This window comes from Sitophilus oryzae, unplaced genomic scaffold (genome assembly GCF_002938485.1).
Source record: "Sitophilus oryzae breed Bouriz unplaced genomic scaffold, Soryzae_2.0 scaffold_803_pilon_pilon, whole genome shotgun sequence".
Classification (NCBI taxonomy): Eukaryota; Metazoa; Arthropoda; class Insecta; order Coleoptera; family Curculionidae; genus Sitophilus; species Sitophilus oryzae.
In genome coordinates, this window is record NW_022147421.1 from 657,703 (window position 1) to 684,242 (window position 26,540).

At 33.8% G+C, this 26,540-nt stretch overlaps 1 protein-coding gene across 2 annotated transcripts in view; it reads right to left on the bottom strand.

Annotated features, from left to right (window-relative positions):
• The window catches only part of LOC115888618 (transmembrane protein 132E), a 229,337-nt gene extending 213,013 nt beyond the window's left edge, over positions 1–16,324 (bottom strand). Inside the window, exons 1-3 of one of the 2 annotated variants that reach the window (XM_030908382.1) lie at positions 16,028–16,324; positions 5,870–6,046; positions 5,637–5,815 (exon numbers count right to left, since the gene is read on the bottom strand). In XM_030908382.1, coding sequence (XP_030764242.1) covers positions 5,637–5,815; positions 5,870–6,046; positions 16,028–16,046 — 375 coding nt within the window. In that variant the 5' untranslated portion in view covers positions 16,047–16,324. The remainder of the gene's footprint in view (positions 1–5,636; positions 5,816–5,869; positions 6,047–16,027) is intronic. The other variant, XM_030908381.1, reaches the window with a different exon arrangement.
• Between the last annotated feature and the right edge of the window lie 10,216 nt (positions 16,325–26,540).

Genomic DNA, 26,540 nt, shown 5'->3' on the forward strand with positions numbered 1-26,540 from the left:
TAAAATTAATTGTAAGTTCATCTCATCTCTCTTAAAAATTGCTACTTCCCAAAATTTCCCATTAAAAAATAGACCATAGGTATACCATATAAAATTAAATAATTGAAAGATCGGACTACGGAAAACCACACAAATTTTCGGAAAAATTTTGACCACCTGCACATGCACACAATCGTCAATAAATAAAATTAAAAAATAACTACTATTTTAGTATTTTAACTATTTTAATAAACGCAAAAATAGCACAGTATTTATACGGCGAAGTTATAAAAATTTGGAAGAACCAATAATGCACTGACGCATACAAAAATCAAACGAATACTAAATTTCATTTATCAAAAGCATTCGATAGTCGTGGCTCAACGATAACCATTTAGTCGCACGGCGAGGTTGTCACATATGCTTTTGTATACAAATGAATGAATGATTTTATTCGAATAAAACCATTCGATAGTTGAAATCATTCATTCATTAACCATTCGATAGTCTAATTCATTCGATAGTTCCCATCGCTAATAAAAACTATATACCTTTCAGCCTTTTAAAAAAAATATTAAAAATACAAGAATTGTCTTGAAATCGAAACTGTATTAGATTTTTAGTTTAGAAGGTCTGTACTTACTTTGCTATAAATATGGCAATCGTAAATCATACAGGATGTTCAAATTTTTTTGTTTTTTTTTTGTATTTAGAGTATTTCAAAATGTTTAATGGTTTCGCAGATATTGATTTATTTCACATGGCATTTTTCGCAGTAAATGTTTATCAAAGCCACCCAATAATTTTTCTCTCGTATTTTACCGTTGAGAGAGCCATACGAAATAATACTGCGTGTATCTGCGAAATTATTAACAATTTTGAAATACTTTAAATACAAAAAATGTTCATTTTTTAATTCTCCATGTAATAAAAAAATAATATACCTTCCATTAAAAAAAACAAAGAAAAATTATTTTATATTTTAGAAAGTTTGGCGTAGAATTTTGTACATCCTGTATAATGACCTGTATGATTTAAGATTACGATATTTATAGCAAAGTAAGAATAGATCATCTAAAGTAAATACTTAATATAGTTTTGATTTCAGGACAGATTTTGTATTTATAATAATGTTGTTAATGAAGGTTGAAAAATATATTTTTTTTTAACATCTCTGAAACTATCGAAAAATATTTACTCATATCTTAGGATTATGTAAAGTGATCTGAAAGGAGGCTAAAATGCAATAATATACAGGGCGTTCCATTTAAAAAAAATCATCACCATCCACTCACACATCCTATCGAAGTTTAAAGCCCATTATCTCACTCTGAACGAGTCTAAAACTGAAGTCTTGCTGTTCGGTAAAACAACTATTTACTTCAAACTAATAATCAGTTCTCTCTTGTTTTGAACAACCGTATCCTTAATTTTACGAACAGCTGCCGCAATTTGGGGTTATATTTCGATACTGACTTAAGATTTTCAACACATGTTAAACATATATTAAAAAATGCATATATGAAATTTAAATTACTTTATAAATACAGAGACATTCTTAGCACACTAATTAAACTCCGTTTATGCGACTCTCTAATTCTTTCAATTATTTCATATTGTGACGTAGTTTATTGGCCTGCTCTGCGTCTAGTTGATCGACATTCATTACAAAAATTACAGAACGCTTGTGTAAGATACTCTAAATACTCTTATAACCTACGGAAATTTGATCACATATCGGACTGCTTTAGTGAGTCTCACTGGCTTAATTTGGACGATAGATTTATTGTGCATATGGCCTGTATGGTTTTTAGAATTAATGAATCCCAAACACCAATTTAACTATTTGAGAAATTGTCTAAGCGAAACGAAACGCATAACTATCCTACTAGATCAGGCGCGTTGTACAGTGTTCCTAGGCATGTCTCAGATTTGTTCCAGCGTTCATTTTCATATAATGCGGTCCGAGTTTACAATGATATTTCCAACGATATCGGACACCCTTCTGGCATTCAGTCTTTTAAAAAGAGAGTGAACAGCGTGTGTTGAAAGACTAATATTTAAACTTATGTTCAATTTTTTTCTCACTTCTTTCATATTACCTTATTTTTAGTATTGAAAATACTTCTGGCCGCGTTTATATGGGACCCATCTTTGAAAAAACGACATGCTAGAGGCGACATGGAGTTCATTAACCTGCCTAATCAACTTGTCAACACGTAAGTCGATAACTGAATAGAGCAAGGCCGTCCAAGGGCCGAAATGAGGTCTTATTAGTGTGGGCCAACTATTTTATGGATATGGATGTTTAGTCTCTGAAAGCCGATATTTTAAAAAAAGAATATGCGTCAAGGCATGGGTTGTTAAGTACAGTTGGGCTATTTTAATCTAACTCTTTCCGTATGAGAAGCAGGGGGCAAATTATACGTGAAAGAGCGGAATAACATAAATAATAAATTTAAACTAATGCAATATTTTTTCTTGGCGCGTAGGATAATGCGCACAATCGATGCATTAAAGGGAATAATTAATTAAATCATTAAGTTCCAAAACATATAATAATTCGGGTCTCATCGGATCTGCTGATATATTTTGATAAAATTTAGGCTATTAGGACCTATATTTTTTATATGTTAATTATTTTTTTATATAACAACTTAGGACAAAGAAAAAGCTTGCATGGTTTCCACCGCCAACGTAAAACAAATGAATTCAAGGCGGTGCCAAATATTTATTGGGATAAGTTTTTATCGTTTAAATATTGTTGTAAATAATAATTATCATTTAATTAGTGCTAACTTATTAAATTTGACAACACGGCGAAATTTCAACAAAATCGGCTAACGGATCTTTGAGATATTAATAAAAAAGGTCTATTAGAAAACACCTTGACACCCCTGTATCTTTAAAATAATACATTTCCGGACACATGTTTATATGAACTTTTACCTTAAAACACTCAAAGAATCACCTCCTGAAGTTTGGCCAGATACTTAATTAACATCCTGTATTTAAAAATGGCTAGCTAGTGATTTAGTAAGCTATGTTTATTTTAATAGGAAAAAAAATCATTTCATAAAAAATAAACAAACCCATAATACAAATACTATACACCAATTAATTAATTTTAATTGTATCTAAAGGCACTTTAATAATTGAAAAATGGACAGGAGCACTAAAAATAACTTCATAGAGTATACCAAATATGCTAAAAATAATAATTCCAATAAAAAAACACAAATGGCACATTAAAATCTGCATTATCTGAAATCAAACTATAGCTAAACGGCTAATAAAATAATAGAGACAAGACTCCGACATCTATAACAAGATGAGCAGTTTTTAATAATTATTCCGAGTTATTATTACACACTTGTTTTACAATTATTATTGTAATACAGTAGCATTCCTTCAAATAAATTTTGATTAAAGTATTGTTAATATAGTCATATTAATGATTATAGCCCGTATGATTTCTAAAATAAATAATCAAGCGTGTTTTTATCAGAATTATCAAATGATTAAGTAGAAATAGTTAATATATTTAGTAACTTCGTAAGTGTTATATTTTAATATAATTATGGATTTAATAATTAAATAATTATCTTAAGTTTAAATTGTGGTAAACTTGTATGAGTGTCAATCATTTATATTTAAAATCTTAGGGAAGGCAATATAGATTTTAGGCAGGAGAACTCAAGAGAACGACTGTGTAATTAGTAATTAAGACTTTACAATTTTTTTTACTTGCCATTTTCTCGTCGTTCACGTTGCACGTTGACTCTTCGTTGTGTCACACACAATCTAAATTTCGGATATGATGCAGAACTGATAAATTGGACCAAATATATTAATTGCAGGTAATCAAAGAAATATTTTTGTTGTTTGCAAACATTTAAGGCACGCAATAATTTTAAAAATTTTTGACGTGAGTTTACTTTATAATTCTTGGAAGTCATGGATGATAAAGATTTGAATTATTATGGGTCTGTTTTGTTTAAGAAACTAACAAATAATTTCAAAAACTCAACTATCAAAATATAATTGTAGCAAATTTTTAAAATCATGCATAGCTATAATGTTCTATATTAATTGGACATACTGAATATAAACTAGGTATAGTTGCTGCAATCGATAATATATTTTGTTGCTTTTTCATATCACACAACATTTTCATCATAACAAAAAACCGTCAATACCGCTACTCATATTATGGGCACCTATAACTTAAATCTCATAATGATGTTTAAAAATACATAGGTATACATACTATGGGTAGTGGTTGCGACGGGTTTTTACTAGGTATGATGAAAAGAAGCTGCAAACTAAGTTATCGTGGAACTATATTTTAATTTATTTTTATCTACAGTAACTATTACTTATTTTTTGTACGGCGAATTTAAATTTATGGACCGTCCATAAATTTACACCGTCAAAGATTTGAATATTGGTTAAACCTAGAAATACCCAGTAATAGCCCGAAATATGCAAAAGAGGGAGTGAGTTTAGGTTAGATTAGAATTAGGTTTTAGTTGGTTTTGCATTAATAAAAATATAGGCCTAATCTAAACTTAACCTAAAGTGACCTTTTTGCATATTTCGAGGCTCCTACGTGGTAACCCTACGTTTAACCAATATTCGGGCTTTACGGTAACATAATCCTCATTCTGATTGGTTTTATCTGGCTCCATAATGAAATTGTGGGTTCGAGGTGCTATTGCAAATTAATTCCATTAATTCTATGTATATATAGACATAAAATACATACCTCACATTTCTATAGTGTCGTGACCGTGATCGTGACCATTCATGAATCCGTACACGTTCATCTCCATCATTAATATTTTTCTTACTAAATTCTTCACTTTTATAAAATGCCATCACGATAAAAATCAAATATCAAAATACAATATCGCTATACGTATCTGGAATATATTTGCGAATGGCAATTAGCGATACGTTGCCGGAGTGCTGACTTCACGAATGTCAAATTGCTTTCCAAACAAGCTTTAGTTCTTTTATATTTCTATTGAGCTCTTCCAAATGACGTCACAAGTTAATATAAAATGTAAAAAACAGGTGATTGCTGACCACCGCCGACATTTGTGTCTGGTATTTTCAATACGCCTATGATGGTTGCGCATGTTGCAAAATCTGTGAATTTTTTATATATATATTTTGTAATTAATTATTGAATAATGTAGGTCTTTAATCATATTTCTGTAATAACTTAATTATTCATTTTACTACTCTTTTCTTACATATTTTTTTTGGATGGTTGCGTGGAAGAGCACAAATGTGAACGTCGCCATCGTCATTATTTTAATTTGTATACAATTGTTTATATACCCAATAAAGACATTTTGAATTGAATTGAATTGAATTGAAGTTAAAATATTTTCCTGAAATACAATACATCCTCGTACATACTTTAGATTTGCACTTAAACAAAACTTCCAAGTTTTTTATTCTAGGAGCTACAGATGCCCGACGCCCTATTGCCGGACCCTGTATATTGATATTTTGAATAGTTTATTATCAGTTTCTGGAGATGCAGAGACTTGCAGAAGAAAAAAATCCAAGAAATTAACAACAAAATCCATAAGTGTCAATTTATTTTAGACGGTGTATTAAAAAAGTAATATTATTTTCCTTACCTGAACCAATTTAGGCGGTGTTTTTGTAAGTTTTCCTGGTCTTCCATCTTTCTCAGGCAATGGTAAAGGAGGCCACCATGATGAAGGGATAGTGACTTGAGCTAAACATACGCCATCTTCTCCGTTAGGGCTGCAAGCAGCGTGAAGAGGTGGTTTTGTACCCATGGTGGCATGCAGAACTGATAAATAAGACTGTTAGAGGAGGTCATTAAAAAAAATAATAATATATGTACCGATGCAAACTCTTTGGTGATGTCTAGCTAGAAGAATTTGTCGTCTACCCCCTGGATCTGTTCCTGTATGAAACAGCACTCTGAGAACTGGAGAGTCTCTAGGAATTTCACTTCTGACAACATGTGCAGACATATCTAGGTGGTGAGTAGCCTGATCTTGTAAGTCTATTGCTGGTCCTATCAAATAATATATAATATTAGAAACACTAATACTGTCTACTCGGTCTATACTATTTAGAGACTGTTCTTGACTGAGCTTGCAATAGAAATTAAGGGCGGATTAACACAATTATGGGCGTAAGATTAAGGGCGTAAGACTAAGCACACAGTATAATGCCGATCACAGAAACGTTTCGCAAAAGGAAGGGGGAATATTATCCCTTTCTAATATAAATATATTATTAAAAATTTTAAAAAATCATCATCTAAAAACAGAAAAAACAGAATTTTGCATTAATATATTTATCAGGGTTCATTCTTATTATATAATATTAGCATTACATATTATACAATTTTTTTCATGAAGTTACTGGTTTAAATTTGTGAGAAGGATTAGAAAAAATTCCTATTCCTTATTTTGCTAAAAAAAACTTATTAATAGTATAGGTATATAATCAACAAATTCCTTGATTTTGCTCATATAAAATAACTCATTAAACTAACTACATCAACTATTTAACTATCTCTTTTAGAACATAAAGACGATTTATTATTATTCTTATTCATTATGCGAACATTCTTTCACAGAAATCATTTGAATGTGACATAGATACAATGTTAGAAAAACAAACAGCGCGATATTTTTAACAGAAATCCTCCGATTTAACATTATACAGGGTGAGTCTTAAGTAAGTGCAAATATTTTAGGGTAGTACAATTGGACAGAAACACGGCCTATGCGGTTTTTTCGTAAAAAAAATTGAAAATTGCAGTTTTTGAAAATATTATATGCATTTTATTAATTTTTAGTTAAAAAACATAATATCTTGATAATATAGCAACATTAGGTAGTAAATTTGGTTTGGTTGGTAGAAATCCAGAAAAGATCCAGTGGTTCTCAAAATTAAAGCATAAAATATGATTTTTTAAATTTAAAAGTAAAGTATCTCGGTTATTTTAGACTTATTTGAAAAACGACAAAGAAAAAATATGTTTCTTATAAGTGAAATAGTGTAAGCAGCTTAATGCCGATTAAAAGTTTTCTCTTGATATTTTGTCAATTTCGGCCTCCTTGATGTGATAAAAGCAATTTTATTAATTTGCTTAGATCTAATAAGTCTTTAATAAGCAACCTTTAAAACAAATTAATGTCATTAACTTGCGAGAGTTTTAAATAAGTACTAAAAATATGAAAAAATAAACATGGATATGGAAAATGCATAATTTTAGAATTACAGGATGTTACAAATTTTTAAAATTAGGGTTTTTGTAATTATCTTCAATACGATTATTTTTTATTTGAAATTGCTGTAGGTTTGAATAATAGTAATAATAATTAATAGTAATAATATTCAATAATAAATTAGATAAAATATACATATAATGTATGCATTTTATTTTAATTTTAATTTTATTAATTGTGATTAATACAAGTGTGTTTATCTCATAAAGAAGACCGAATTCGACAAAATATCGAGAGATAACTTTTAATTGGCATTAAACGGCCTACACAATTCTGATATAAAAAGAAAAAAATTCAGTGGCGCACATGTTTTTCTTGAAAAATATTCCTGTGATAACCCATATGCACGTCCCTGATAAATTTATCGACACTTTTAGCACTAAAATATGTAGCACTTATAGTAACTTTTATCCTCTCAATTACATTCGAATCACTAAAAGTACTTGGAAAAAGAATTATAATAAATCGAAAAATTATTAAGACTTTAACACCCTGTAGCTACAAAAGAAATCAGAATCGGACCTATGTTGATATGAAGAATAATTCTTATTTTTACGTGAGGAATCTCCCCACGAGGGATGGCACATGTTTTTTAAAAACCCTGTATACGTCGATATTATACCCCTTTGTCATTTTATTTAATTTTTTCCGCCCCCTTTCTCTTTTCTGCGTCGCGTCGCACAGTGCTTCGTCCCATGGACAAAAATCGAAAAATAAGTTAAAATTTACTAATATCTGGATATGTAATTTTATACTTATAGCAATGTTCAACCATCCTGTATATTATTTTTCATAAACAGCGTTTTTCGTTAGCAAATATTTTCACTAAAAATAAATTTTGCGATCATTATCTTATCAGTGAAAATAATAACATTCACAGTAGTTCTATATATTGTTGCGGGCCGGTGTGGACTCGACCTAACCTCACAATATGGCCCGCCCTCGGATGACCTTAACATCGCATAGACACCGCAATGATTCATTCGTTCGAGAAGAATCGAGTCCCACTGGAATGGACGAGTACATACGAGAACATTCGAAAACCTTCTCTACGCACCTAACGATCTATGGACAATTCTAGAGTTCTTTACCTGCCGGTATAAAAGCCGGCGGCCGTGACTACAGGGGGCAGTTATAAATATACAGTCGACGCGCTAAAATTCAAAATAAATTCTTAGTTATAAATCGTTTGTAAATAGTTCTATAAGTCGTTTATCGTTATTAGTTTTGTTAATTAGTGTTAAATAAATAGTGTTTAAATAAATTGTGACTTTCTATCCACACGGAACCGACGAAAAACGTAACAATTGGTGTCAAGTGTGGCGTGTGTGATAGACTAGAAAAATAAAAAGACTAACAATGGCTCCGAAGAAATTGTTGAAAGACTTGAAAGTGTCCGAACTGAAATCCATATTGGAAGAGAGAGAGTGCGAGACAGATGGAAAGAAAAGCATTTTGCAAACCAGACTGAGAGACGTTTTGAGGGAGGAAGGCGAGGATCCGGACACATTTTGCTTTGAGTTCGAAGGTGACCTTGACTCGTCCTTACAAAAATTAGAAGATAAAATTACGAAAAGTTCCCGGAATTGCAAGACAATTTAAACGACAATTTCAATAGTAAAATAATTGACTTGGAAGTTAATTTAGAAGAGAAAATCAGTGATAAAATTAATATTTTAGAAGATAAGATCGCAGAAAATTCTAAAGACATACAGGCCAGCTTTAATAATAAAATAATTAATTTAGAAGAAAAGATAACAGAAATTATAGAGAATTCTACGGAACTACAAGACAAAATAACACAAATTGAGGACGATGTAAATAAAAAAATCGAAATTTTAAAACAAGAAATAGAAAAGGCCAATTCACCAAAATGTCAAGAAACATCGGAGGCACCGAAACTAGTCGAAAATAAGTATATCTCAAAGTCAGTTATTAAGCCTCCACAGTTTGACGGAAAACCGCTTGGGCCAATTATTTTTGCCAGTTTGAGGCCGCTGCGAGAGCGAACGGATGGACAATCGCTGAAAAGGCTACCGCTTTGACTGTCGCACTGCGAGGAGATGCGACTGATATTCTGCAGACATTGTCACCATCGGAACAGGGAGATTATCAGCAATTGGTACGACATTTAGAAATGAGGTACGGCCAAGCTCATTTGGAACATGTCTATCATTCCCAGCTAAAAAATCGCATTCAAAAGTCAAATGAGTCTCTGCAGGAGTTTGAAGCCGACGTAGCCCGCCTCGTTCGCCTTGCGTACCCTGCTACGCCAGAGAATGTTATGGAGCGGTTGGCAGTACAGGCATTCTCCGACGGCTTACGTGATAACGAGACAAGACAAGCACTTCTCCTAGCCCACCCAACGCACTTGGTGGATGCTTAGCACGTGCCCTAGAATTCGAGGCCGCGAAACAAAGTTCTCGGTCTTTAGGAAGAGTACGGGCCATCGACGAATGTTCCGACGAATCCGTGGAAGGGATTGTTCGGAAAGTAATGGACCAGTACATGGGCAAGAAGGGACTGATTCATTGCTGGAACTGCGGACAGGTAGGACACGTGCGAAGCCGTTGTAAGGAGAAGAACGAAGAACCGGCTTCGTCGAGGTCGGAAAACTACTAAGGGTCGAAATGAAGGGGCACACGTCGACCTGTACCCAACATGCCCCAACGAAAACTGCTCGAGTCGCCTCGCTACAACACAAATTCAACAGCATGTTTGTGGATGGTTTTGTTGATGGAGAGTTCCGGACTATGCTGTTGGATACAGGAGCGACGAAAACTATTATCAGACCGGACATTCTTAAAACATCGAAGAAGGTTAAAACAACACAATGGCGACTACGTACTGCTACGGGGGGCTCTGCTGCTGTCCATGGAGAAGTAAACCTTAATTTTGTTATTGGGAGCACCAGTTTTGAACATCCAGTGGTAGTAGCAGATATCGAAGATGAACTTATTCTCGGAATGGACATCATGGCCACTAGAGGTTTTGAACTAAACTTCAAACAGGGAATTTTGAAAATAAATGAAGAAGAAGTGGTTCTACATCGAAAATGTGAGGAGACGCTTCGCGTGGTGGTAGCAGAAGATGTTTCGATCCCTGAGCGCTGTGAGATATTTTTGGATGGTTGCCTGGAAGATAAAATGAATAATGGGAGTATTATTCTGTTGGAGCCAAGGAACCATGACAGCGAAATAGGACGGGGGATCGCTGTTGGAAAAGCCCTGCTACGAGCGAAGAAAACTGTACCGGCGAGAGTAATGAACACAAATTATTATTCTGTATCCTTGAAGAAGGGAACCCTTTTAGGGTACTGTTGTTCGGCTCCTCAGTCATTCGAAGCGTGGAAGCCTCCAAAGTTTCGACTTCAAAAATTCCGGACAAAATGGTGAAGGAGTTAGTAAACGTTAAAGGATTATCTCCCGAAAATAGTAGAAAATTGAGAAACCTAATAATCAAGTATCAAGACGTGTTTGATAAAGGAGAAGCAGGAGATAGAGGTCGTACCAATTTAGTACAACATAAAATTGACACCGGAGATGCACGACCAATCAAACAAAATCCGAGAAGACTTCCGCTCGCCAAACGTGAAGAAGCTGACAAAATCCTTCGAGAAATGAAAGAAGAGGGTGTCATCGAACCATCTAACAGCCCGTGGACATCGCCGGTAGTACTAGTAAAGAAGAAAGACGGTACCACCAGGTTCTGTGTTGATTATCGGCAGCTCAATAATGTTACCAAGAAGGATAGCTATCCCCTGCCGAGGATAGACGATACTCTAGACACATTGGCGGGGTCAACGATATTCTCTACGTTAGATCTGAAGAGTGGATATTGGCAAGTCGACATGGCGCCGAAAGACAGAGAGAAGACAGCGTTCTCGGTGGGCTCCGGACTGTGGCAATTTACCGTCATGCCTTTTGGATTGTGCAACGCGCCAGCTACCTTTGAGAGACTAATGGAGTCTGTGTTAAAGGGACTATCCTGGACTACCTGTTTAGTGTACCTGGATGACATCATAGTGGTTGGGAAATCCTTTGACGATCATCTGAAGAATTTGGAAGAAGTTTTCAAGCGACTAGGGAGCTCTGGTTTGAAACTTAGCCCCAAGAAATGTCATCTGTGTCAAGAAAAGGTACACTACTTGGGCCATGTAGTCTCCTCCCAAGGAGTTGCGGTAGATCCACAGAAGACCAAGACAGTGGAAGAGTGGCCGATACCTAAAGATAAACATGAACTACGAAGCTTTTTGGGACTATGCACATACTATCGCCGCTATGTACAGGGTTTTGCCACCATCGCAAAACCATTGACCAGACTTACCGAAGGCGAGAGGCGTTTCTCTTGGGACTCAGATTCTGACGAGGCATTCCGAAAATTGAAGAAGGCCCTGACTAGTGCGCCCATACTTAGCTACCCTCTTGGCAACGGAAACTTTATATTGGATACCGACGCTAGCAATGTTGCTAGGCGCTGTTCTGTCTCAGATCCAGGATGGTCAAGAAAAAGTCATTGGTTATTTTAGTAAGACCTTGTCAAAACCGGAAAGGAACTACTGTGTAACCAGACGAGAATTACTAGCAGTAGTTAAAGCAGTGGAACACTTCTACAAGTATCTCTATGGAAGAAAGTTCTTGTTAAGAACAGACCATGCTGCTTTGAAATGGCTGTTGCAGTTTAAGAATCCTGAAGGGCAGGTAGCTAGATGGATTGAACGATTACAAGAATTTGACTTCGACACAGAACATCGAGCTGGGGCAATCCATCGAAATGCCGACGCACTTTCCAGAAGACCTTGCGCTAAGGACTGTAAGCATTGTTCCCGAGCAGAAGAGAAAGAAGTGAAACTCCTAAGAACAACTGTGGTTAATGATAGTTGGCAACCCGAAGATCTTGCAAATGACCAAACCAGTGACCCAGAATTAGGTTTAGTAATTAACTGGAAAAACACAGGCCAAAGACCAACGTGGGAAGAAGTTTGCAGATATTCGCCGAACGTAAAGTCGTACTGGGCCCAGTGGAATTCCTTGGTAATAGATAACGGACTACTTCGCCGTGTGATCGAGAGACCGGAGGGACAAGAAGAGAGAAGGCAGATCGTCATTCCAAAGAAGAGGGTCCCAGAAGTCTTGGAGGAAGTTCACAATGGAACCAGCGGAGACATCTTGGTGTTACCAAGACACTTGGCAAGCTGCGTGAACGGTTCTACTGGGTGAACTGCAAAGAAGATGTGAGGGCCTGGTGTAAGAAATGTGACATTTGCGCAGCCATTAATGGGCCACAAAAGCGTGGTAAAGCCCCTATGCGCCAGTACAATGTTGGTAGTCCCTTCGAACGAATAGCGATCGACGTGGCTGGTCCTTTCCCGGAGACGAACGATGGCAACAAATACATTGTGGTAGTAATGGATTACTTCAGCAAATGGGTCGAGGCCTACGCGTTGCCAAATCAAGAAGCGTCCACGATTGCTGATGCCCTTGTTAAAGAATGGATCTGCAGGTTTGGTGTTCCCATGGAGCTTCATTCAGATCAGGGAAGAAACTTTGAGTCCAATCTGTTCCAAGGCGTCTGTGAAGTCCTGAACATCCGCAAGACCAGGACGACTGCTCTACATCCACAATCCGATGGGATGGTTGAACGCATGAACAGAACTATCAACCGTTATCTGGCCAAAGTAGTCTCTGACCACCAAAGAGACTGGGACAAATTTCTTCACCTGTTCCTGTTGGCCTACCGTTCATCCGTCCAAGAATCTACAGGGCAAACTCCAGCCAGCATCGTTATGGGACGGGAAGTGCGCCTACCCTGTGATCTGAAATTTGGTTGCCGACCGGGAGAAGAAGTCGCCGGAGAAGATTATGTCCACACACTACGTCAAAGGATGGACGACATTCATCAGAGAGTCCGCCTAAATATTCAAAGTGCTAGTGACCGAATGAAGGAACACTACGACATTCAAGCTGAGCATGGAGGATACCAACCAGGGAAGTTGGTGTGGCTATATAACCCGCAGAGACGTCGTGGGTTATCTCCGAAGCTACAATCCTCGTGGGAAGGGCCATACGAAGTCATGGATAGAATTAATGACGTCGTATACCGTATCAGAAAATTGCCAAAAGGAAAACCGAGGGTAGTCCATTTCAACCGTTTGAGCCCCTACCAAGGCGAAATAGAAGATCGTGCTGGGACCGTGAGAACCTGCAGCTTTGATCCCCCTGATTCGGAGATGTCCTTTGACGATTTCATGGCCCGATACAACAGCAGTGAGAAGGCTCGCTATGGTGTAACCAAAGAAGATCAACGAGACCTCTTTTCCGTGCCTCCTGATTATTCGCTCGCTCATTGTGTGGCTCGAGATTTGCGGATGTCCAGAGGAATCGCTGCGACGTTCAATGAGAAGTTTGGGCGTGTCGGAGAACTACGCCGACAGGATCCAGAGGTTGGAAGCGTCTTGAGGCTAACCGACAATGCACATGGTCAAGCAAGGCACATCTTCTACCTGGTCACCAAGGAATGGTCCCCGAGTAAGCCGACTTATCTCAATCTATGGAAGACCCTGATTGAACTGAGAGAAGCCCTGCTAAACAACAACATTGCACGATTAGCCATTCCGAAGCTGGCGTGTGGACTCGATGGTTTGAGTTGGCGTACAATCCGGAACATGATTGAAGTCTTGTTCAGATTTACGGGAATCGAGATCCTCGTTTGCTGCTACAACCCAAAGCTGAGATCGGGAGAGAAAACTGTAGACTGCTATTTCTACCAGACTTCGCAATGTACCAGGGGCCAGCTTTGCAAATACCTTCATTCACCGTATACATCTCGGGACGAGCATGTACCTAAGAAGGGGGCAGTGTTGCGGGCCGGTGTGGACTCGACCTAACCTCACAATATGGCCCGCCCTCGGATGACCTTAACATCGCATAGACACCGCAATGATTCATTCGTTCGAGAAGAATCGAGTCCCACTGGAATGGACGAGTACATACGAGAACATTCGAAAACCTTCTCTACGCACCTAACGATCTATGGACAATTCTAGAGTTCTTTACCTGCCGGTATAAAAGCCGGCGGCCGTGGCCTACAGGGGGCAGTTATAAATATACAGTCGACGCGCTAAAATTCAAAATAAATTCTTAGTTATAAATCGTTTGTAAATAGTTCTATAAGTCGTTTATCGTTATTAGTTTTGTTAATTAGTGTTAAATAAATAGTGTTTAAATAAATTGTGACTTTCTATCCACACGGAACCGACGAAAAACGTAACAATATTATGGAGTTAAACGGTACGTACTTAATTGAAAGCCACTATGGATATTGTTAAACACAAGGTATGTACTTTAAATTTATTTCTAAACAAGTTCGTGATTGTTTAGATTTTATTTATTTTTTAAGATGATTCTTAAATGGGTATAAAAATTTTACGCTTTCAAAAAGGCATATAAAAAAAACATATCAAAACATATCGTATTTATTGAATATTTTTGTTGTCATAATCATACACTTTTAATTTTTGTATAGTTCACCTGCGTCTGCTTGCGACGAACTTTATTTTATAATACTTTTCAGATGGAGTAAAATTGATAAGCAATGCCGATCTGGTTAATACTTGGCTTGATCATAAGGACAAGAACTCAACATTATTTGTATTTCAAAAAATGTGTTCTCTACTAGATATTGATGAACCTTCCAGTCAAATGAGACACCACTTGTGCCTGAAAAAGTCCACTATGTTGGAGCGAAACGTCGCATAAAAAAAGTTTCCATCTTTCAATTTATTATAAAACCTCATACCCAAATAATATATGGATATGGTCTATTAAAAAGGTAACTATTAACATCCGAACCCCTCATACCAACAAAAAGAACAGTAACAACGCGAAAAAGTAACATATTAGAAAATGATGTACAGAAATATCTTATATGTGAGGATACTTCATCTACCTGTGATTTGGATACTATAAATTTGGAAGATTCTGTCAGCAGTGATTCTTCTGAATCAGAGTAGCTACGATCTATGCATTTTGTTGTCCTAAAGTAAATTTATAGTATCTTAAATTTTTTTAAAATTAAATATAACATTAATGTTTCTTTTTCATTAAAGAAAAATATTTTTATCTTATATTAGGCTTATATTGTAGGAATCATGTTCTAATGTTATTTCAATTCTTTTTTATCACAAGGATTTATTTAATACTTACACCGTTTTCATACTATAAATTATTATTTGCTTAGATGGAACACAGCTCCAACATTTTTATTATTTATAAGATTTTTTTTTCATAAACGTGGGACTAAGAACATCATCATTTAGTACAATGAGAGTACTCATCATTTTTGTCAAATAAACCTAGTTTGAATAAATTGCCTACAATAAAAGAGAAGTTTTGGATTTTTGTCCTCTAGAGCCATATGTTCGAAGCACTGTGCGTCGGCGCCGTTTAAAACTATTTCCAAGTTGTTTAAAAAAAAACTTGATTATGTTGCAGCCAAAAAAGCAGTGGCAATAGTCTTGGTTGTAAAAGCCGTATAGTCATGCAATTGATGTGTCGTTGACAAGATCGCCCCACAGTGATATTGAGTTATCTATCATCAGGATTCATCTTCAATCTAGATGTTGTGTACCTAATCTTCTACAAACTTCTTATGCAAACCCAGTCAGAGAACTTTATTGACGACACACTCCATTGTTATAATATATTTTGATTAAGCTTTTAAATTTATAACCAAAGAAGATATGCAACCGTACTTACCAGAAGTATTCACAGGCATTGGATCCGGTACCACATATCTGGCAGGTACAGTTTGTTTTGTACTGAACGGTCCATAAGTAGCCCTCACAGAGATCGGCTGACTACTCTGTAGCACAGTAAACCGGTCTATCGAAAGAGGCGTTCCTCCGGAACTACCACCTGGTCCACCTGGCAGCGGTACCAACGGATCCAGGCCCACCAATGGATTGCTGGAGGATCCGGCGTAGTGTTGTCTAGGTTGTTGTTTGAGAAAAAATCCACCATCTTTGTTCTCGAAATGGACATTAACGGATAATGAAAAATCTGAAAAAAAAGATATGAATCAGTTAAAACACTTTATATAAGTCCTGTAATATGTAAAGTTCACATCAACTTTCTTTTTTTTAATACGCCACTGGATATCTTACTATAGATTTTAAGAGCTACTTAAAAGCTTCTAAAGTTCCAAAACCAGTGTTTTAAAAACGTATTATTATTTAACTTAGTTATTCTCAGTTACAAAAATCTAGATGTGTATTTAAAAAAAGAAAATTCATGATGGAAATGCAAACATCGATGTGAAAATCTGATAACACCATCTTTTAGAACAAAAAAGTAGCAATGAGAATGTAAAATCTAATTGTATGTAGAATATTCGTTTTATTCCAAAAACTTTCGGAAGTATTCGGAGTTTTTAAACTTTGAAGGTGACATTTTCATCAGCATCAGATTGCACTATACTTTGATATATAACCTCAATTTAACTGACATCTTATCTCAATATTGAAATGATCCCAATGTTGAAACTTGAATCGTGAAAGAAACAGAATAAAAAACCATATGTAAGTGTCCGCCAAAAATAATGACAACAAATGCCATTTATTTTCATTATTATAAAATAACTCATTTTAACAATAATGTTTTAATATAAAAACCCAGGGTCGTTCAACAAAGTTGAAGAGGTAGTATTTTCCAACCGTATAACAAACAATTTAAATGAAGTAAAGGAACCTACGTTGTATTAAACATATTTTTATTATGGTTTACTTCAGATGCGCCCGACAGAAACAATATTTAGGGAAATTTGAGAAGAATAGATTATGTAAATGAAACGCTACATTTGTAAATAGCCCTACTTATTTTATTATGAAATGAAAGAAATTCCGTACTCTGCCTGGAATTCACAAGTAAAAGAACATGTCAGAGAAATAAAAAATCTTGGTCATTATTCCAAAGAATTCAACTATGCAGTTCTTAACTTTAATAAAAGAGAAATAATAATAATACAAAAGCTGTACTCATACCAAAGTTGGTAGTTTCATACATTCAAAATATGCCACATTTATTACATTTTAAACATAAGAGGTTTTTGTTAGTTTAGGGTCCCCACCCGTAGAAACTAATGCCCTAGTTGCAGAACTAGAAGCTAAAGTTAGAAAGAAAAAAAAATCGGTTCGGTGCAAATATCCTTAGATTATAAGTTATATTATATAATTATATATTATTATTGTATTATATAATTATATAATTATTTTAAGAGTTATTCTATTTATTGATTTTGTTTGCTCTGATGTGAGCTAGATATTCGCCCATTCACGGTCGAAAAGTGTTAGTACATTCCGTACATTCAACAAGGCCTTCATTCTCACATTGAACCACCAACATCGACACAAATGGGCAGTAAACGATTGTATGTAGATTACTTTTAAACTGCAATTATCCACAGGCTAAATCGATCCAATTAAATACATACACATGTTATATCATAGAATTCTCAGATGAAATAAATAAGGAAAATCTTTAACACAGAATATTACAACAGACAAATAAGCGTATGTTTTAGTTAACGCTAGTTAAATAATGAGAAAACATTACTTTACCTTTAATAACATTCTTTGTCACAAAACTTGCTAACCAAAATAACCTCAATTAGTGGTGGGAAGTATCGAATGAATACTATCGAAACATTCGATAGTTGCAATTCATTCGAATAATTTGATAGTTAGTAAGAAAACATTCGTTGAAAACTATTCGAATAAAAATTATCGAATAGATCCCATCATCTGCCTTGAAATATTGTATTCTAGTAATTCGGCAGCAAAAACCATTCATTTATAAAATTCATTCATTTATGAAATTCATTTATTCGTCAGGATCGATTATAATAAAATATTAACTGAATTTTAGTTGTCGCCCGGCGACGTAGGTTTCTTTCCGAGAAGCCCGACAGCGGTCGGTGGCAATGCTATGAAAGAAGCCGGCATCTTTGATTTTTTGCGGAGTCAGTTATAGATAAGGACACATTATTTTTTTTATTGAGGTGCTAGTATTTACACAGAAAATACATTATGAAGGGCGCTGTTGCCATATTTTGGTATTTGTTGATATTAGCAAAGAATATTATTGTTTGGCTTTAGTTAGTTAGGGATAGTATGTCTATATATTCTTCATTTTTTTATTAATATTCTGTTGTTACACTGCAATAATACTTGTTATTTTGGATGTAGGAAAATTATTTTTAATGTTTTTAAGCAAAGACTGGTTTAATAAATAATAATAACAGTAATAATTTGTTATACCTATTAACAACAAAATTTAAAATCATTTAATATAAATATTTTTTTTCAAGTAGTAGCAAAATATAAACAACAAATTAGATGTCAAAATTATTTATATTAGATCCTATTTAAAAATAATATAGTCTCTAAATTTTTTGTGTGTGGCAACGTTGGTTTATTAAATAATAATAATTACAGAACTAATTTGTTATATTAACAACAAATTTTAAAATCATGAAATATAAACATTTATTAATTTTCTAAGCATGCAGTGTAATGGAAGGAAAATATAAATAAAAAATTAGAAATCAAAATTATTTATATTAGGTGCTTTATATTACTATTTAAAATTATATTTACTTTTTACTGGCATTTACTTTAAAAATAAATTAAATATTTCTTCATAAAAAACTACATGTAAGAGAATTAGCATAAACAAAATACAAAAATCTTTTCTTTTAAATTGGCACGTGTAAAACTTTCATTTTAATTTTCTCACCCCATAGTTTGAGTTCGATAACCATTTACTTAACCACATTACTTAAATATGATTATTAAGTTCTAACTAATTCATATTATTAAAACATCTAAAATACAAATATGTATTTTTAAAATTAATTGTAAGTTCCTCTCATCTCTCTTAAAAATTGCTACTTCTCAAAATTTCCCATTAAAAAATAGACCATATACCATATAAAATTAAATAAAGATCGGACTACCGAAAACCACACAAATTTTCAGAAAAATTTTGACCACCTGCACATGCACACAATCGTCAATAAATAAAATTAAAAAATAACTATTATTTTAGTATTTTAACTATTTTAATAAACGCAAAAATAGCACAGTATTTATACGGCGAAGTTATAAAAATTTGGAAGAACTAATAATGCACTGACGCATACAAAAATCAAACGAATACTAAATTTCATTTATCAAAAGCATTCGATAATCGCGGCTCAACGATAACCATTTAGTCGCACGGCGAGGTTGTCACATATGCTTTAGTATACAAATGAATGAATGATTTTATTCGAATAAAACCATTCGATAGTCGAAATCATTCATTCATTAACCATTCGATAGTCTAATTCATTCGATAGTTCCCATCGCTAATCAATGTGTCCCGAATGGTAGTCTAAAAGCTATTATTTAACAACTATTATCTTCGTTTATTTCGTCGTCTGATTTCCCTCTCCCTAGTTTGCGAATAATCTTTTAAAAATCAATAATTCTATTTACGAGTGTCTTAAAACTGAATGTCTTGAATTTAAATAAATGATGTACTTAAACAGCCGTTAAACGGTAGCCTACTAAAATGCCGTTAATAGATATTGTGACGTCGTTCACGTCGGCGGAAAATAATGCCTGCCTATAAGTATTTTGCAAGAGCACCTGTGACTCCGTGGCTGAGGCTATCGCTTCGTGAGCGCATGGTCCGTGGTTCAAATCTCACGCCGACCAAGACTTTTTTATATTTTTTTTGCTTATAGCGTGATCTTATGCATTGGTTTCACTCTTTTTGGTTGGATTGGTTTAGTTATTTGACGGGTTGGTTAGCGTGGTTATTTGGAGGGTGTTAATTCATTGGTTAGTTGGTTACTTGGTGGGGTTGGTTGGTTTTTACTATTTTATATTTGTTTTTTATATTTTTATATATCAGTGTCGAGGTTAGTTGCGTTGGTTAAGTTGGTTATTTGGTAGGGTGGATAGCGTTAGTTCTTATAAAATTCCTATATTTCATAAAGCCCGTCAAGTGCGTCACATCAACGACGTCATACCTATTAACGGCATTTTAGTAAGCTACCGTTTAACGGCAGTTTAAGTACAGCCTTAAATAAATATGTCTATTTTTAAATAGGAGGGTCATCTCAATGTAATAATAAATTTTATTTGTTGTTTCTTGGGTGTTGTGGCTAGGATCAGTTAAAACAAAAACCTTTTGTTTTTAACAAACAAGTATTTTTAACTACTTAAGTAAAAATAACTTATTACATAAAGGCTAAAGAATAATTACATGTAATAATAAATTAGTTAATTTTATTGTTTCGTAAGGAATTATAAAAAAATCAATCAACTAATATAAAACAGTTGGTAGAAAAACTGATTACAGATTACATATTTTTTAATACAAAATCCATTGGTAGCAAACTCTTTGGGGCAGATAGATGCAATAAAACAACATAAGAGGTCACCTACAGAACATTAGGTTAATTTAGACAAAATACTGGGCGTAAATTACGATGAAAGACGTTTCCAAAGCCGTCTGGAAGTAAGTAGAAAACTTTTTAGTATGCTCAAGAAATTCGGCCAGTTCCAAAGATGCGCTTCGGCTAAAATGCATATAAAGGAAGAATTATTAGGATGGGCGCCTGGAAGTAAAGAGAGAAAATAACCGGTTATTTGTGTGGGACGTGGTATGTAAGAGGAAAAGAAATTTATGGAAAGGTATCATAAAGCAACGAATGGCGTCTTATTTTTTAAGTAAGTATTTAAATGTAAAATATTGCTAGCGTAATGAAAAATATTAGTAGTTTTATTAAATCAATTTTTTGTCTAAGATGAATATTTCTAAAAAATGTCTATACTAATGTGTCGGATTCATCTCTCCAAAAAAAATCCTTTATGGGTATTTCGCCACTGCACTGCAAGAAAATCTACAAAATAAAATAGTTATTTTTTAAGCAGTGTCCGTTTAGGTTTAACGCAGAAGTGTTTACAAAAAATAACTATTTTATTTTGTAGATTTTCTTGCAATGCAGTGGCAAAATACCCATATTTCTCTAAGAATTATTTTTCATAAACCCCTACTTTCCCACTTCTAACAAATCCCTTCATAGTAGTATGACATGGTCAAATTCGTAAAACTCTCTATTTTTATAGATATTGACCGAGAAAGTCTTATGTTCTTAGTAGATCGTACTTGTTTTATACTATACAATTTTTCACATTTTGAAATTCCCGGGTTTAGTTTTGGTTGTACAGAGTGTCACATTTTCGTGTTGTACAGGGTTTCTCGTTTATGAGCAGGGGTACCAAAATGCGGTCTTCACATTACCTTGCTACTTTTTTATGAAACTAAAGATGCTACACACAGATTCATTCTAGCCATTTTCAATCCTGAAATACAGGGCGAATTTTAAAATGTTGCAGTGTTATCTTATAACTTACCGAAAATGTGAAAATTGTCTACAAACCTTATGTTTTTTTTAAATGGGACACCCTGTATGTTATTTTTTTATTTTATTTGCCTTGTTATGATCTTAATTCTAAACATATAATATAATCTCCAGTATGACCCTGGATTGTCTTTATAAGAGGAAAAACTTTTTTATTATTGACATTTTGAAAAAAATGCATTCTTATATACAGGTTGTTTCAAAACAAATGCGAAAAACTTCAGAGGGTGATTCCTTGTTCAAAATAAAGGGTAGTTTGCTTCATAAACGTTGGGTCAAAAGTCAACCATTAGGGAGATATTGCGGTACAAAGATGGCGGAAAAATAATGTTTTTATTTTTTATCTTGAAAACGAAAAGAGATAGACTAATAAAACTTTATGGAAGCATTACTGTTATGAAAACACACTTTCTGGTAATTTTTTCACTTTTTTAAAATGAGTGGAAGGGGTTGAAATAAACTACCCCTATCATTCTTGTTGACGAAATTTAAAGAAAAATCTTATCAAACACATGCAAAAAAATTAATTTGGATAGTTTAGTTTGTTTAGAAACTTTTTTATCTCTTGTATTTTTTTGATAAAACTCACTGATTTGAAATTAAAAAATAAAATGTAAAGCATTACATGTCAGGACAAAAAACATTTTCTGATAAAGAATCTAGTGGGCTGCTGTAATTTTTTAGGAAAAAATCTAGTCGGCCGCTGTTACTTTTTAGGATGTTCCTAATATTATTTTATTTGACATTACTCTACTGCAATACGTTATTATCTAGATGATTATTATTATCGTTATTATCACTAGATTCTTAATCTAAAATTGTTTTTTGTCCTGACATGTAATGCTTTACATTTTATTTTTTAATTTCCAATCGGTGAGTTTTATCAAAAAAACACAAGAGGTAAAAACGTTTCTAAACAAACTAAACTATCCAAATTAAAGCATTTACATGTGTTTGATAAGATTTTTCTTTAAATTTCGTTAACAAGAATGATAGGGGTAGTTTATTTCAACCCCTTCCACTCATTTTAAAAAGTAAAAAATTACCTGAAAAGTGTTTTTTATAACAGTAATGCTTCCATAAAATTTCATTAGTCTATCTCTTTTCGTTTTCAAGATAAAAAATAAAAACATTATTTTTCCGCCATCTTTATACCGCGATATCTCCCTAATGGTTGACTTTTGACCCAATATTTATAAAGCAAACTACCCTTTATTTTGAACAAGGAATCACCCCCTAAAGTTTTTCGCATTTGTTTTGAAACACCCTGTATAAATTTTTGCTTGTTCTAAAATGGTTAATTCCGTTTATACTTTTCCAAATTGGTATACCGTTTGGTAGAAAATTAAGAAAAACATGAAAATATGGTGGAATTCCTAAAAATCAAAAGGCGTTTCTGTGGTACAACAAAATAAATATTATAGAAATTTCAAAAGAGAAAAGAAGCAAGAACAATAAGAAATAGCATCATTACTTATTTAGAAGAGTGATTTCGACCGCTAGAAAGTATGTAACAGCAGGCCCGGTTCTGTGATGGGCAAAAAGATCTGAACCCTAATTGGTAGTATTAATTAGAATTTCCGGAACCGTACTAAAATATTTTTCTTCAGTGATTGTGGAATTCGTCAATTAGCAAGCAAGGGATGCAGGGGCGGCTCGTAGCACTGGAAGATGGTGAGGCACATTAGAAGAGAATTTTTATTAGTATGTATATAGGGTGACCATTAGTACGAGGAAGTCCAATAATATCTTCGTAGTTGACAAATATATGAAAAAAAGTTCTATATAAAAAAAGTACATATCCTAAAAAAATATTTTCTTTAAAATTGCAATCGCATTACCATTTTTCTGTACAGAATTGGGTTCAGCATAGAATTCAGCATACATCACACTATTGATTTATTTGAAACACTATATATGCGGGATTTCCATGATAATTCATATTTGAAAATTTTCATTTTTTAAAAAGTGGTAAAAACCTGGAGTGAATTTAACTTATTATATTATTGCTTAAGTATGTATATAGCGAGGTATGTAGAACAAAAGAAGAAATCCGAGAAAAATTTACATTATTTTATACAGGGATTTTTTTATGGCACGGCCAACATTGCAATATTATAATGCTATATCTCAATTTTTTTAAATGCAATACACACTGTATATTATTTTTAGTATTTTAGATACCTACAGACTTAAAAAGCGCACATTTTTGTAGTTAAAATATTTCTAAATTTTTAGCAGTTGCCTTATGTAATATAATTCGCAGTATTATACCGTATGATCGAATAAAAACGGCGTCAGCGATGGCTATGAAATGAAGATCGCTGTCATTTTATATGTAAAATTATATGGGAACTGGACTTTTTTCGATCATACGGTACCTATTACATAGGGCTATTGCAACAGTAAATTTTTATCAAAGCGACCTCAGGATATTTTGTCTAATATTTTACTCTGTATGGTAAAATTTTGTTTTTCTACCCATCCTATAAAAATGAAATCTCTGTAACAGGTTGCTTTACTTTTTGACTATACGAGTACACAATTTATCTAAAAATGATTCGAATTCGAAAAACTTTACCTGGGGAAGTCCTCTGATGATGCATGGTCCCTCTAAATCATCATATCAATCAACAAGTCACTGCCCACTTTTTAGGTATTTACTTAATACGTTGTAATCAGTAAGACGAGTAATTAAACATGCAATTCACATTAAAAAACGTATATATTAATCAATTAGAGACAAAACAGTGCAATAACCGGCAGAGTTAATTCAAACTGTGATTCAAACTAATATAAATTCCCAAATAATGCAATTCTGCATTTTCAGCCTGTCGCCTAAAATCTCTCGGGCTGATCGGTAAGTGATACATATTTTTAACGAACGGCTTTTAAGGTTTAAATTTACATTTGAGGCTCGCCTCAATACGGTCTTTTTATGCGCTACTACTCCATACATTTTATCTCTCTTCAACTAAAGGTTTTGCCTATGCTTTTTCTTTTCATTCTATAGATTTAAGATTCCAGTGAACGCTGTCGCTCCGTCAATGCGATATACCACAATACGTTAGACAAGGAAAGGCGAGAGGCAAACCTCTGCACATATACTTCTTAAAGAACAAATGAGATGGATATATATATCGTCGAGTTTGTCGCATATGGGAAAGGAAGCGCGTTTAAAGGAATACCATCGACGTAATTTATTGTAGAATGACGGATAAAAAATACAATTATTATTGATGCAAATAGGGAAAAAATATAAAATTGTGATTAAAGAACAAATGTATTGGTGAGGCACTGCCTCATCTGTCTCATAGGAGAAGCCGCCCCTGAAAGGATGGTTCTCAAAAGTAAAACCGATCAAAAATTTAGTTTCAAATGAAAATAATATCAAATTATTAAGTCATAAGAAAGTAAACATGAACATAAATAATGAACACGAGCGAAAAAAAAAGAAAACAGCTTAACTAAATTTAAAAAAAAACTTAACATTTTCAATTAAAGATGCAAATGCCTATAAAAACATAACACAAAAAAATAACATTCATAACTAATACATTCAGCAATATTATACTAAATAATAAAAAACCAATTTAAGCTTCAATAATTGCTTATAAACATTATAGAAACTTCAAAATAACTTCAGAAGTAAGAACAGTAAGATCACTACTTATTTAGAAGAGTTTGATTTCGACCGCTAGAAAGCATCAAAAGTCTTTCGCACGTAACAAAAAATATGTTTCTAATTATTTATTACCGAGTCCCAAAAGTACCGAAAAAACCGGGAATTAATAATCTCGAATCCCGGTTCTTTGATATCTCAAAAGAACCGGGAATTTCCGGTTCTTTCGGTACCAGGACTTCCCGGTTCTCAACTCTAATAAATACAGAGTATATTCACGAACCTCTAACACTTAATCCGTCCTTTCCGATAGCCTAGGAGGCGCACCGCAATCCTGTTTAACTTAATATGTCCTCCTTAATTGTGCTTACACAGAGCAGACTTAGGCAAGAAGGAACAGCATTACGAACGAGCGTATAGCGCCAAAGACAACCCTAAAAGGAAAACCGTGTCTGAGAGGCAAAGCGGGAAATCTGATGATGTACTTAATGGCGGAAATAGGGTATAAGGGATATATGCAAGCTCTAATTTGGATTTAGGTCGGGATTTAGACGTTGCAGTCTAAAACATGAATGGAAAGGAGTGATAAATACACAAGCTTATTTTAGTTGTTTACAAAGTACAAGACATATATCTAAATTATTTCTAACCACAGTATGAAAAGTTTAAAAACGGTGTTAATAATATTAATAGGGTATATGATGGGTATATGGGATATGGGCAAACACAATATATTCAAACAATTATACAAAGATATTAATTAAATATAAGAAACATCAATAAAACACAATTATTATCCATCATCTTTTATTGACAAAACATTAAACGAAATACAAAACACAAACAATATACAGGGTGGTCCGAACTATATTCCGGAAACTTCGGCAGCATATTCTGCAGATAAAATTAAGTAAAAAAGTTCGTATAAATGTATGTCCTAAAATGCTAAGTTTCAGAGATACAGGGTTTAAGGTAATTACAGGGTAGAAGTTTCATTTTTATTTCGATTTTTTCCAAATAATTTTTGAAGTAAAGTCGATATTTGGATGAAAATTGGTGTCTAGAAGTTTTTGACATGAGAAATTTGATTTTGATGTCAATATGAGCCCTACTAGTAGAAGGCGCCACCTACATGTGTGTTAACTGTTTTGAAGCGTAATAACTTTTTGTCCGTA